Source organism: Myotis myotis, unplaced genomic scaffold, assembly GCF_014108235.1.
Source record: "Myotis myotis isolate mMyoMyo1 unplaced genomic scaffold, mMyoMyo1.p scaffold_m19_p_6, whole genome shotgun sequence".
Taxonomy (NCBI): domain Eukaryota; kingdom Metazoa; phylum Chordata; class Mammalia; order Chiroptera; family Vespertilionidae; genus Myotis; species Myotis myotis.
Genome location: NW_023416368.1, coordinates 32238320 through 32253658, shown reverse-complemented (window position 1 = coordinate 32253658; position 15339 = coordinate 32238320). Strand labels below are relative to the sequence as shown.

The 15339-nt window shown below is 38.3% G+C and overlaps 1 protein-coding gene across 1 annotated transcript in view; it reads right to left on the bottom strand.

Moving 5' to 3' along the window:
• TRPC7 (transient receptor potential cation channel subfamily C member 7) overlaps positions 1 to 15339 on the bottom strand; it is a 141853-nt gene that overhangs the window by 122298 nt on the left and 4216 nt on the right. The window contains exon 2 of the mRNA XM_036312601.1: positions 3775 to 4552. Coding sequence (XP_036168494.1) covers positions 3775 to 4552 — 778 coding nt within the window. The remainder of the gene's footprint in view (positions 1 to 3774; positions 4553 to 15339) is intronic.

Sequence of the window (15339 nt, the reverse complement as noted above, 5' to 3'; positions counted from 1 at the left end):
TTGGGAAGACACAAACAAAATAAGGTAAACCCTGAGCAATTTTATCAGAAAGATGATCAATAAAAAAACCAAGCAGACTCATTCAAGAGAAATGTAGAGACCTTATTACGTACTTGGTGGCAGAAGCTGTAACTCAACTGAGGTAGACAAAGTCCTCTACACAGAGAGAGCAGAGCCCGTTCCAGTAGTGAAACACCTCTGAATAGTCTGTTCCATGCTGGGCTTCCTCTTCTCTGTCTCCTACTACATAGATAAACCAATCAGCCAAAATGTCATTGTGGGCAGGGCTCTTAGACTCCACATGGTAGGTATTGTGGGCAAGACCAAGAAGACACACAGTACCCTCCAGAGTTTAGTGATCATTGGCACCATGCAGTGCAGTTAATGATTGATCTTTAGTTATTTAATGTGGTTTGCTTTTATCCCTTTAACTACCTTATCACTTTTAATGCTTCCCCATTTCACCATGTCCATCAAATACCTCCATTAAATCCATATATGCAGGAAGAGTTTAAACCATAGATATAGTAATCACTTGCTTCATCCTTTTAGGATTTTCTTCGTTAAATATTTATGGATGCTAGGAACCATTCAAGATGCTAGGAAGGCCTCAGTGACCACGTTGAGTTTTAATATTTTTCTAGACCCAAGGAGATTAGAGGGACATAAGAAAATCCTTGAACAGCTGTATCATTTCCACACTAAAAATAATGGTTTTCTAGCAGGCATCTGACACCAGCTACAATTTATTGGAGACCTTCACATTAGCTGCACTTCTTGCTAATAACTGGACTATTCTGATGGTAAATTAAAATGACTCCCAAACAGTAGCCTCAGCAACTGAATCAGGTTTTCATGCACAGTGTTAGTCAGGAGAGTCACTCCCAGAATGTGTGTTTTAAAGGCTCTGGAGGATGACATGACATCTCCATCGAGAACCTGATAGCTGTGCTGTACCCTGTGTCATCTCCGTAACACATGGCTACAGGCAGTAATGTGTAGTTCCCTTAAGGCAGAACAGACTCCAAAAGAGTGCACTGTAGAACACATGCATTTACTCTTTACTCTTTCATTACAATTTGACTTCCCTCTTGCTAAGCTATTCTCTTCTCTGAGAAGATTTATATCAGGAATGCACATGCAAGGGTAGTTGAATAAGTGATACAGTTCTGACAGAACACTTAGGTTAATTTATAATGCACCCTTTGTCAACAACCTGAAAGACATTTCAAACAAAGGGAGATGTTAATAGCCAGTGAATGTGTATTTATGTGAACTCTTATCTGCTTAAATCAGTGGTCAGCAAACTCATTAGTCAACAGAGCCAAATATCAACAGTACATTGATTGAAATTTCCTTTGAGAGCCAAATTTTTTAAACTTAAACTATATAGATAGGTACATTGTTATTAACTTAATTAGGGTACTCCTAAGGCTTAGGAAGAGCCACACTCAAGGGACCAAAGTACCGCATGTGGCTTGTGAGCCGCAGTTTGCCGACCACGGGCTTAAATCATTGCATTGTAGAGAGCATTTGTCATCATGTTAGTAGGTTCTTAACTGTCCATAATTTTTATAATTTACTTTTTAAATAAAAATACCACAGTAAATGCTTTTAGTAAACTTCCAATTCTAGATATTATATATACTGAAATATGTCAGACTTTGGGTTTTATTAAAAGGAAAAAATAGCCCAGATGTAATTGCAGATGTTAGTCTAGCATAATTTTATTTAGAATGGCTGGCATGCTCCCAGATTTCAGATAAGTAGAGAGTTGTGCAATTATTCAGATAATCGAATTAAGAAAACATTTTTTCCTTGAATTGTTTTTTTCTTTGCCAGAAATATCTAAATTAATTGGCTTACCCATTTTTTTCTACATGACCTATATGCAGATTTAGTCTGAAGCCCAGGGTACAGCAAAATTCCACCAGGTTTCCTTGGGACATCATTGGCTTTATTGCTGGTAGGTGGAGTTTATTGTATAGAAACAAGGAAAGGAGAGGCAGTAGCTACATTTCTTGTGAACTTCTGTGGGTAATCTCTACATCTACAACCACCAATTTTTCTAGGTAAGGCTATGTACAAGGCATGAGTAGAGAAGTGTCTTCAATTTAGTAAATGGGTCAGAGATGGGGGACAGATGTAATAAAACTAGTTAATTATAATATTCTTAATCTATTCACAATTTTTGGTGCCCTGCACTCCCTGTAGGCCTGGTTCTTCTGTCCCTGATTGTGTGTGATTCCACTCCTACAGAGAGGCTTCCATGGCCTCATGCACGCACAGCTACATTGTCCCCCTCTTTAGTCGCAGTGCCTCACACTCCAAATCTTCTAATTCACCTTACCTACCAGCCAAGTAAATTCCAAAAACTCTAGCTTTCATCATTTTAGTAAGTACCCTAATCACAAACTTCCAGTGGCTCTCCATTTCCTGCAGGATAACATCCAGGATAGCCCTCATATAAATTGAGGATAATTGGCCCTGGCCAGATGGCTCAGTTGGTTGGAGCATCATCTCATACACCAAAAAAGTTGCGGGTTCAATTTTCAGTCAGGGCACATACCTAGGTTGTGGGTTTGATTCCAAGTCTCTCTCTCTTCCCCCTTCCTCTCTCAAATCAATAATAATAAAAAGACATATCTTTGAGTAAGGATTAAAATGAGGGTAATAATGGTATCCATATAAATGATTATTGAAGGGATTAAACATCATATTAAGACACAGCCTTTGGCACACAGTAAGTGCTCACTAAATGGTTTGCTTTTAATTATTACTGAACACTGTCAAAAGAATTAGGTCCCAGTCTTCTCTTTTAGGGGGAATGTCAATTGACAGGAAAAACATAGGCCCACTATTGAATAGTGGACTTTGGAGATGGGTCACCATCCCCTAGGCCAGTGGTCGGCAAACTGCGGCTCGCGAGCCACATGTGGCTCTTTGGCCCCTTGAGTGTGGCTCTTCCACAAAATACCACATGCGGGCATGCATGTACAGTGCGATTGAAACTTCGTGGCCCATGCTCAGAAGTCGGTATTTTGTGGAAGAGCCACACTCAAGGGGCCAAAGAGCCGCTTGGGAGCCGCAATTTGCCTAACACTGCCCTAGGCTAACCTGGTAGGTCCAAGTGTTATCAGGGTGGCTGAATTACAGGGCTTTGCCCCATGCCCATCTACTGGGGTGACAAGCCCAACTCTACAGACAGTTTTCATTTTCATGTGTTTTCTCCTCAGCCCTTTGACAGGACAAAGCAATAGCTTGCTAAATTGAGGAAGGCTGCTGCCAAGTCTTTCTAGCATTAGATATGAGACTGAATCTAGGATTAGCACAGTTCAGGTTGGGATAGAGATGTGGACAAGACAATCACAACCATGCAGGTGAGACAGCAAGTCCAAGACCTGGGCTAGGAAACCATCGCTGGACTTCTGGGCACTCCTAAGTTCTCTGAGGGCAGAACTGAGGTATTTGCACCAGAACCACAGTGTAATTCTGCCTGCCTGCCTGCCGCTTGTCTTCTACAGCATGAGTTGGTGTGTAAGTCATCTCTCCACCACACTTACATGGTTTCAAATATTCCACATAATGGGCTGCTTTTTTTTTCCAGGCCTATATCTGACAGGTTCAGGAAGTGCCCTCCTCCCTGTGAGCCTGAAAGAGAGGACCCCAAGTCCTTCACCTGTGTTAGACTGGAAGACAACCTGTTTGGCCACTGGGCACACCTGGAAGAGCCCACTGCACAAGCTGCCTGCAGGGTGGTGAGTGGTGAATTACCTTGAATTCAGTCTCAATGTTGGCTAGTCTGGCTAATTCATTGCTTAGCTCCAGTGCGGTGAGGACAGGGTCTTCACTGGACAGGGACAAGTAGGCAGCACTTGCCAGTCCCTTGTAGGCATTCATGCGGGAGCGCGAGTGGCTGAAAGAGTCCTTCCGCTGCTTCTCGGTGCACTCATTGCACTTGCAGAAGTAGTCATGGGGCCGCTCGATGCGGGCACCCTTGAGCAGGAGGATGTGCACGATTTCATACTCCTGGCAATGGGCTGCCAGGATGATGGGTGTGATATCATGGGAGAAGCGTGTGCCATCCTCGTCATAGGCATAGAAGTCATCGTCTCGGAGCTCCTGCTCTAGTGGGCTGAGTGTCAGGCGCTGGCCCTGAGCGAAGGCTGGGTGGTTGAGGATGGCCTCCACAATGCGCACGTAGCCCTTGCTGATAGCCAAAAGTAAAGCATCCCCCACCCGTGCTAGGTTCTCTTTCTTGAGCAGCAGCTCTGTGACCTCCAGGTGTTCATTGCCCACGGCCAGCTGCAGTGCGTTCTGCCCCATGTAGTCCACACAGTTGAAGTTGAGGGTCTTGGACTCTTCCAGCATTTTCCTGACCACTGGGATGTTGCCATACTCGGCTGAGTCCAGGAAGCGCTCCTCCTCGGGTGTCAGGCTGGTCCCCTTCTCGTTAAACATGTAGGCAGGACCCCGGATAGCCTGGCGGCGGCCTTTCTCCCTCAGTGTTGTGTGACGGCGCTGCATATTTTTGAAGGTGCTGCTCCCCAACCTGTGGGGCAACAAGGCAAAGATGCTTGGTTACTCTGCCATGGGCTTGTGGGTTCCCCAGGGACAGAGCAAATAAAAATTGTTGAGATAAAGAAGAATGTCATGATTGGAATCTTAGGAGTAATTATGAAATCTTATTAGAAGTAATTGTCTTATCACTGAGATTAAGACAAATTAGATGACCTGAACTATTCTTATTAAAGTGGAAGTATTGAATTCATTATCCAGCATCTACACCACTTGGGGGGAGGAGTGGTAGCAGAGCTGAAATGCGGTTCTAGGTGGAGTGTCATGGGAGATGGAGGTGGTGGGTTTGGGTGCTGATATGGCTGACACAGGTCAAGGGCTGTTGGTTTTATTTCCATTTGTACAAAGCTGAGTATGTCACTTGAACTTCTCTGAGCTGTAGTGCAATGCTTCTCTGTGCTTTCACCTGTACAATGTGAATAACTTGTGTGGGCCATAGGTTCCATAGGAGGACTAAATGAGGTAACATGTAGAAAGTACTTAGTCAGTATTGGTTTTATCCTGTCTCCTCCTGCCTAGTGATATGCTCATTTCTCCAAGGGCTGTGCCATAGAGATGGCCACCATGGATACTGCTGCCTTTGTATTGTTCCCAATGACAAGATGCAATAACATGCAAGCCAGTCACACATTTGTTTCTACATTCATTGCTATCCTGTATGGTAGGGGTAGGGAACCTTTTTTTCTGCCATGGGCCATTTAGATATTTATAACATCATTCGAGGGCCATACAAAATTATCAGCTTAAAAGTTAGTCTGCTGTATTTGGTCAAACATATAATTAACTCACCAAATGATTTTGTGGGTCTTATATGGCCCACGGGACGGATGTTCCCCACCTCTGCTGTATGGGACTGTGCTCACTTTCTGTCCCCATGGAGCCTAAGTACTTACAGAGGTCAGGATGTGGCAGGGAGCATCTCCCACTTACTGATGGCCACATAGCAGTCCTCCTAAAAAAATGTAGCCATAACTTCTTAGGATCAAACCTGGGTTTTTTGTTTTTTTTTATGGATGAAAAGGCAGGTCAATTCATATGCAGGTTCATTTCTAACGTATTCTTTCCCATTGTGACATAGTATAGAGGTTAATAATATACTGCTAGTAAAAGCTATTAACATTTATTAAGCACCTACTATATACCAGGAGCTATACTTCACATGTATTACTTGTGTAATTCTTGCATCCACCCTATGAGATAGTATTGTTGCCTTTATCTCAGATGAAGATCATGAGACAAGTATGGCTGAGAGATGGGCTTTGAGGTCAGAAGGTCTAGAATCAGAAACCTTGGTCCACTTTTGCCAGCCTTGTGACTTTGGACAAGTTACATAATGTTTAGTTTGCCAAAGTTTTAAAGTGGCAGACTGGAGAGAATAAAGCCATAGTGTAATTTGAGCTTGAACCAGATACTCATCTGCAGCTAGTCTTCAGATCTTGAGCAGGTCCCTAGCTCAAGGCACTTTAACTATAAAAAAAGAGAACCTGGACCAGACATTTCCTAACTCTCTAAGAACTTGAACATTTCAAACTTTTCTGGTTCTCCACTTGGCCCTACTCATATTTTTGATTCCCCTTTTCTAGTCTACCTCTACTCATATTACTCAGGTACTATTAGAATGGCATACATTTCAATAAGTGAATATATGTTCTGAAGAGAAAAAACTTGGGTATTTGTTTTGAACTACTTTCCATGTTTCTCACTTTCTGTTTGTTATTGGTCATGCCTCCATGCATTAAGAATACTAAGTATTTCACTTAAGCCATTTTTTAAAAATAATCACAGAGGAAGGCTTTTAAATTAAACCTAGGGTTTTGAGATTTAAAAAAAAATAGTAGTGTCCCTCAGTCTTGTGATAAAAAAAATTGGGCTTTATTTAGTTTTCTGCTCATTTCACTGTTTAACTTGCTGAGAACCTTTTGGTTTTACTTCCTTTAGAGGGCCCTAAAGCAAAGACTTGGAGGTCAGAATTTGTACTCTCGTCTTGCCTGGGCCTAAGTCACACTTCCTGGGAGAAATTGCTAAACTAGTCAGTGGAGCAGCTTCTTTAGCTGCAAAAAGTAAAAGGCATAATTAAGGGCAACTCCCTCAAAAGGCAACTGTGGGTGATAAATCCTAATAGAGTGCTTTATGCTCCTTTAGGAAGAGCATCTGAACTGCCATCCACTTTTCTAAAGTGCACTTTGATAGAAGATTGCTAGAGAAAAGATTTTTAGGATTCAAGTTCATGAACTCCTTCTGAGCCCATTACTCTCAACAATTCCACTATTCCAGAGAGAGTGGCTGCTCTTTGATGCCAAAGCAGACCAGAGGTTGGGAGTCCAGCAGAGGAGGGACTCACAAATAGGGTGCAAGTATGTATTATTATAGGTTTTTCAAAAGAAGAGGAGGCAATTTAGTTGAAAGCTAAGCATTCACCTGATTTTTATTCCCAAGGGGGCTAGTTTCAAAGGATGTTATGAATTCAGTTTCAAGATCTGTCATCTGGATACACAGACTCAGGTGGGAATTTAGCCCACAAAAGACTAATAATCCTCATAAAATTACTCAGCCTGTTCTATGATGATCATGCTTCTACCCCGTTAGGGAGACCTTTTTGGACTTGGACATCACAATTCTACCCAAGAAAAAGCAGTTTCCACTCAAGAGCATCTGAACAGTGTGTCAGAGATGAAATGGCAGCTGTCCTAGAAGGGATTTGAGCTTGATTCTATGTCACTTTCCATTAGAGGTCTGCTCAAGAGGGCAAATAGGTCAGACTGCAAGGTCAAGGATATACAACTATTACACAACAATGAGCCATGGGGAGATTAATTCAAATGAAATATAATAACTACTGAACCAAGTCAGAGTAGAGAAACAGTTCACAAGGAACATATAAGTACCCAATCTAAATTCAGAGTCCACATGACTATCATAGACGCTACAACCTACAAATTTAAAGAATGTTAAAGCATTATTGTTAATTCCCCTCATTACACAAACATACATAGCAAGGTATTAGCATTCTCATTTTCTGGGTGGAGAATCTGAGGTAGGTGAAGCAAAAAGACTAAACCTTAGGGTAAGTAATTTCTACACAAGAGTAGAGCATTATATATCTTGATGTTTCTATAATAATTATGTTGTGTCAAAGAAAAATACATATTTATGGCTAGTATTTGTCAGAAGTTAAAATGTCCTCACCATTTGACATGCATTTTTTACAAATGACCATGAAAGCAGACAACCCAGAGTAGTAAAGAAGCCCCTTTTCCTTAGCCTTTAAAACCTCAGCTTTGAGATATACATTTGGATGCTCACAGAATTGTCAACTCTGCTTCTTTCCTAGCAGAATTTGGTATTGATGAAACCTTCAAATCATGTATGCACACAAGCATATAATGGGACATGTGACTCAGTGAGATTACTTCCAACATCAGGTGTTTCACAGCATACCCTGAAGCCACATGAATTAATCCAGATATTGGTGGAGGCCTTTTACCTTGATGTCCCTCTAATAATGTTTTTCAAACATTTATTTTTCAGCTTTATTAAGGTATAACTGACAAATCAAATAGTAAAATGTTTTAGGTATACATTGTGGTGATTTGACATATGTATACATAATTAAAGGAATCCCACCATCTAGTTTACACATTATTCACCATGTATGTATGAATATATATATGTGTGTGTGTGTGTGTGTATACATATATATATATGTATACACACACACACATATATATGTATATATATATACATACATATATATTTTTTTTTATGAGATTATGTAAATTCTACTCTACAAATTTCAGTTATCAACTATGGTCACCATATTTTATATTAGACCTTCAGACGTTACTCATTTTAAAGCTGAAAGTTTGTACCCTTTTACCAACCTCTCCCTAGTTCCCCCACTTAAACATTTATACAAATATGAATATATTAGGTCACCATATTCTTGCTATTTAATCTTGACTTCACTCAGGCTTTAGTTATATGGTTCACATGGGTTGGAAAGAACCATAAAAGATATGTCAGAAAGAGGAAGTCATTTGGTCCACCATAGCTGGTGGCCAAAGCTGGCACTTGTGAATCAGATGTGTTTTTCTGCTAGACTCTGGGGATCTTGTCGCAGTTTAAGGGCCAGTAAGGAGCAAAATGATTCTCCCTACGGTGCAATTAACATTTGATTGCCCGTACTTTGATATTTTTCTTAAAAATGAACTTTGAATGCAAATGCATTTTTATTTGCATATATTATTGAGATAGTGAGTGATCAAACTCATCAAAAATACCTCAATTAAGATAACGTTTTTCATTTTTAATAAATGCATATGTTGACATTTGATGTCATTGAGAAGGGTTCCAGTGGAAACAAAACTATGTTTGAGAGGAGAACTGATTATTAAACTCCCTCTTAATCCCTTGGTTGCTATTTTTATCAAGCTGCTCTTACAGATAGATGCATCAGCCAGTCTGAAGGAAGCCAGATGTCAGTGATCCATGAAAAGTATGAATTCTGTACCCTAAGTACAGGGATTGTTGTTAATTACCAATAAGAAAAGGCCACTTAATCAAAATGTCTTTTTAGAGATATTGTTTTTTTTTTTTTTTTTTTTTTTTTTTTTTTTAATTGTAACATACACCATAGGTCTCTGGAAATTATTCAGGCCTGAAACCAATTCAGTTTATAACATTCCACAACTGAACATAGAAGCAAACAAAATCCAAGAGTCGGGTCATTCATCCAAGAAAAACTAGTTCTGGTCTATACACGTGTGCATATTGAATTTTAGTCCAGAACAACAGTGGTGAAATAGTCAAGAGATTTGGAACCTTCTCCTAAACCTCAGCTCTCTTACCAATGGAAAGAGAATCATTGAATCTATCCTCCATGTGCTTCAGGACCACAGTGGGAATGAAGTGATGTATGTTAAATGTCCTGAGTACTATAAAGCCTTATACAAATGTCCATGACAATAAAGGTCAAAACCTTACATATCAGTACACTCAGATAAATATTTACAAATTGGCTAACAGTTTATGCTGATATTTTTCAGCTTGGCTATTTTTCTAAATGACTATATAATAGTGATAGTTAACATGCATCACACATTTGCCATCTGACAGACACTGTGTTAAATACTTTATGTGAATTATTATTTTAAACATACAAATCATATGATAAGCTTAACTTTTCTTCCCTGACCAATCATAATGATAAGCATTATGACACACTAACCACACAGCAGGCACTTGCTGAGTATTTTACATGCACCATCATTTTAAATTCTCAAACTACTGCATGACATAAGTACTATTATTATTCTCATCTAATAGATAATGAAGTGAGGCTCAGCTAAATTAACCACTTTGCCAAGACTACACTACTTGTGAGTGGTAGATCTACTATTAGGAGTCTAACCTATCTGATTTCAAAGCTAGTGCTTTTGGCTGATATACTACTGCCATCCATCTTCCTCCTGCATTTTTCTAAATTTCTTTAGATTGTAGAATGCTCCATTGGAGTGCAGGATTTCTGAGAGCAGGAAAATATAACTAGCTTTTATATGGTATATATACCTGGCATCTAGAACTTCTAATGACTGGCCTATGGTGCAAGATCAAATAACTTAATATATTTTTATATTATATTTTTGATATATTTGACTTTGGGTTAGTCATTTAAAAAGACAAGTAAAATAGAGGTATTAATGTTTAATAGTGGCTTCCTTCTTACAAATATAGGAGACATATAATCCTTTAACTACTATTTCCCATTTGTAACTGAGTTTCAATGAAAAATTAGTTTCCAGTTAGCTCCACTATAAATAATGGCACATAAGTTGCTAGATGAGACAGCTAACATCAAAGGGTATATTAAATCCCTTGGATGACTGAGGCAGAAGACTGAGGCATTCCCACTTCTGCATAATATTCCTAAATTTTTTAATGTATTTCCAGAGGCATTCAACTTATTTCTAGGTATCATCTTATTCTGTTGAAGTTGAGATAAGATAGTGCATATAAATTACAGTGCCTAGTAAGTGCTCTAGTAACATTGGATAACATTAAATATTTTAGTTTGTTACAATTATAATAATTGTAGATCTAGAGCATTCAAGTTGCCACCTAAGCTAGAGACAGTAATTTGTACAACAGGTATTTTGAATAAATATATCCACCTATTTATACCATGAATATATAGGAGTTCATATACCTTGTTAGTCATGTCCTACAGGAAACAAGCAAAGTATCCTTCTACTTTTAATTATAATGTGTTATATCAATATATACTTTCCAAACAATTCTGCTAATGTGGATTTTCCATTGCACCTTAGATTGAAAATATTATCTAGTGCTCCTGAATGTTAATAAATGATTTTATCAGTATTTTTTCACCAAATCATTATATCTGTAAACATTTACAAAAGAGGTTATTCTCAATATTTTCTAGGTACCTTATATATTAGCCATCCAAGCATAACTAGTGAGTTGTGTGTGCTTCTTTTACTTCTTTCTTTTTAAATCCTTATTTGTCTGTTTGGAACTGGGAAATTATGAAACTGGATATTTAGACCTCATTGTGGATAGCTCCAGATAGAGCTGAAACAAAGTTCTAATAGTTATGTTTTGTTCCCCAAATAGTTGCCTTGTAATAAAGTAGATATTGTTTCATTGACCTCAATGACAGCAGGGTTTAAAATAAACATCTACTACCAAAAGAGTAAGAGAGGCTCTTAAATTGTGAAATGAAAATACTGAAAAAAGTAGCATGGTGAATATTTATCTGGGGAGAAATGTTAATTGCTTTTCCTAAGCAAGAGATCCTGGCAGTTCTCATGCAGGATACCACATGCATCTGCAGTTAGTCTCAGTGATGCTCCACATAGTTCTGATTTTTTTCTGGGTTAATTACTGCCTAAAGGAGTTAGCTAGTCTACATGCCTGAAGCTCAGAAACAAATGTTTTTGGAAATATATTTTTATGAAATTATAATTGTGACATAGATCTTTATAAGTTGTTAAATAATTGAACCAGTATTATTGTTTAAGTTCTCTTAGAGAGTGAGTTTGAATTATATCCATAACGAATATTCTGGATTTAATGTACATTCATTCATAAATCTGTGTGCCCAGTTCTTCAAAAAATAGGACCCACCAGCAGGTGGCATTCTGAGGCAAAAATTCATGCAGTGCAACCAGACAGGGTCAGTCATTATTTCCTCTTTAAATATACCCTGAATCCATTAAGCCTTTAAATTACGACAAATGGCAGAGGCATCTTGGTTATGTCCATTCAATCGAATTTAAGTGAATTTATAAATTCAAACTTAAAGAGGGAGATTCTGGTGTTCCAGAGTTTCAAATCTATGTCAAATCCCTGCTCAGATTAGATCTTTTATTAAGAACATATTCATTATGTTGAAATTTATGTCTAAAGGATGTATTTTCAGCAAAGCAAAAATAAAATAATTTCTTTTTTCTCACCTGTTCTCTAATGGTGCCTACTTATTAAAATGTAGCCTCTGTCCTCATCCTACCCTCACATTTATATTAAGATAAATGCAACCCCCCGACCCCCCCACACAAAAACAAACAAACCACAAACACTAAATTAAAAAGCTGCTAGTAATGAAGTAGGAGAAAAGAACATAATACTCTTGTAAGCTTAAACTACACTCCAGTACAAAGGACTGGGCTACCAGGATGAGTTGTCTATTTCTAAGTGGCTTTGTACACTTAGACTTTCAATGAGAAGTAAAAAATTCTACCAACCCAACAAATAAGAAAGATTTTAGATCCAGATTTACATGTAAATATTTAAGCAATTCAAGAGAGGGAGAGGACTAATAAAAGTTTAATTCCATATTCCAGTAAGATAACAACCTCTATTGGAAAAAACAATATGAAAGAATCATAGCTGCTTACATTGAGAGTGAAATACGCAGGCTTATCTCTCCTTTAGATGATGGGAATCCGGTGTTGAGTCGCGGGAATCTGGCTCCCCATGGGTGGTAGCCGAGGTGCTGCTGCTCTCCGTGGTGCTGAAGTATAGAGCTGGTCCAGTGAGTGGAGTTAGGAGGATGTGAAAGCGCGCACTTCCCTCCTTTGTGCTGAAATGATAAAAACTCGCCTTCTGAAGCAGACCCGCCTTCCTGTGCCTTTTTTTCCTCTAATCCGCGGGAAATTTCCCAAGGAACATGATGGAGAAGGATCCGTGTGTGAGACTGTGGTGATGGCTTGGTATAGTCCCCACCCCCTCTCTCAGACAGTTTTGTTAGGGAGGTAGACACTCTGCTGAGCTCCTCAGGATTTCTACCTACCCCCTCCACCCTCCTCCCACCCAACCAACCCTCACATCCCTACCTCAGTTATATAAGGCAGCAGGTTCTGCTCCTGAGGCAGAATATTCATCTGTTTAAATAAATGAAAAATGAGGAATGAACTGGTTTCCTACCTGTTGTGTCTCTGTATCAATTTACAGAGCGAGGGAGTTAAAAAAAACCTAAAACCAGAGGAACCTGAAAAATGGCAACAGTAGTCTCCTTTAATAAGCTTTAAGGTCACACCCCACTTTGCCTTCTGTGAGTGATGCATCTTCTACCTTTACCTTTTTTTGTTTCATATCTTTTTGCATTGTCTAGAATCAGGAAGAGGTAATTCAAGTCTGATGTTAGTAACAAGACTGGAACAGGATTAGTTTTCATTTGTAACTTACCATTTTTTGAAAGGAAGTTCCTAATGCAAAACTCCTTTTCCTCCACAGTCCTCACTCTCACCAATTGCTATGTTAACAAGTGGTCTGCTCTTTTAAACACTAAGATATTGTATTGGCCTCATTGGAGAGAAACCTAATTGAAATTCAGGGTGGAACAAAAGTAGGTTTACAGTTGTGAGTACAAATTATGTGAAACACAGAGCTTATTCTTATATTGTTGTTTATTATTTCCACAAACAACTGTAAACCTACTTTTGCCTCACCCTGTATTGCCTGTGTGAGGGAAACCAGGATTACTCCCAGGATCGACCTTGGTCACTGAACAATAAATCAAGTCATGGATTAATAACTGTCAGTCTGTAAAGACAGTGTATGCAAATGCAATAGTTAGGATTAAAAAAATTGGCTTATAATGTATTGCACAGGGCCATTCTAGGTTTATATATAAATCAAATGGCATGGTTCATTAGTATGCTACTATCATTTACTCTGGAAACAACATGGTATATAGGGGAAAACACTGAACTTTTGATTCATTTATTAACTGTGTTACCTTTGGCATAATACTTAACCTCATTGAACCTCAGTGTTCTCCTGTGTAAATAGTGGATAATAATGCCTTTTTCCAAATTTGTAACAATTGACTGGGAAATAACATACACAGAGCACCCAGAAGAGTTAGCATTTAAGATATGCATAATAAGTTTGAGTGTTCTTCTCTTCTTGCTCAAGAGAGATTAAAGTAATTCTCTAGTTAAAATTCTCTAAGAAGCTTGACACAAATGCATTTTTATTTCTGTAGGCTTCTACAAAAGCCGTTTAATGCTAAAGATTGTGCTTTATTGAATAAAATACCTTTTTAAGAAGTTTTAAAAGATTAACACTAAACATTTTTACAGTCTGAAGGACAAAAGAATTTTTAAAAATTATAATCAGCAACAAATACATTTAATTATTTGAAGAAAATGTTAAGAACTATTTAGTATTGCACTGAAGTGTAAAACAAAATATGTAACTCACTAAAAATGTCTTACACAACCACAAGGTTAGAAGATTAACTGTGACACTGATAACATCCTTTTGATTAGGAGTCTCATCATATTGATTAGTGAAGCAGTATAGAAAAGATACTCTTAATTACAAAATGCTTTCTTAAAAATACTGTGTTGTAGCTTTTAGTTGATAACAATGGAAATGGAGTCTTATTATAGTCTTTTTAGTAAGTAAACAAGAGAATATCTCCATGAAATTTTGACATGAAATATATTCTTGTTTCTATTCATGATGGGCTCATTAAAAATCATATTTTTAAGAAGTGTGTCAATTATAGTACAGTTATATATATAGAGGAAGTGAGCAGATTATTTTATAGGTACATAGCTGAATAGAGGTCAGAATCAGGCCAGACAGCTCTTCAAAGGTGATAGGATAAGATGATGTTTAGTGAAGGTTCCAACCTTCAGTGTGTACATTATTAGAGAACTTTATCGCTTCTAGAAGATATCATACATGACACTTGGATAAACACTTGTAATTTTAAAAATGTTTACATACATATAAAATATTTTCAGCCCTAGCCAGTTTGGCTTAATGAATAGAGTGTTGGCCTGCAGACTGAAGGGTCCCGGGTTCAATTCCGGTCAAGGGCACATGCCTGGGTTGTGAGTTTGATCCCTGGTGGGGGGCGTGCAGGAGGCAGCCGATCAGAGATTCTCTCTCGTAATTGATGTTTCTGTCTCTTTCTCCCTCTTTCTTCCTCTCTTAAATACAAAATAAAATATTTTAATATGTAAGACACAGAAGTAATTAGGTTCTTACAAAAAAATTTAAAGTTCAGAAGACTATTAGCTCACTGTAAAAAAGAAGGAATTCTTACCATTTGCAACAGCATGGATGGAACTGGAAAGCATTATGCTAAGAGAAATAAGCCAGTCAGAGAAAGATAAATATCACATGATCTCACTCATTTGTGGAATATAATGAACAACATAAACTGATGAACAAAAATAGAACCAGAGTCAAAGAAGTATGGAAGTGACTGTCCAACCTATGAGG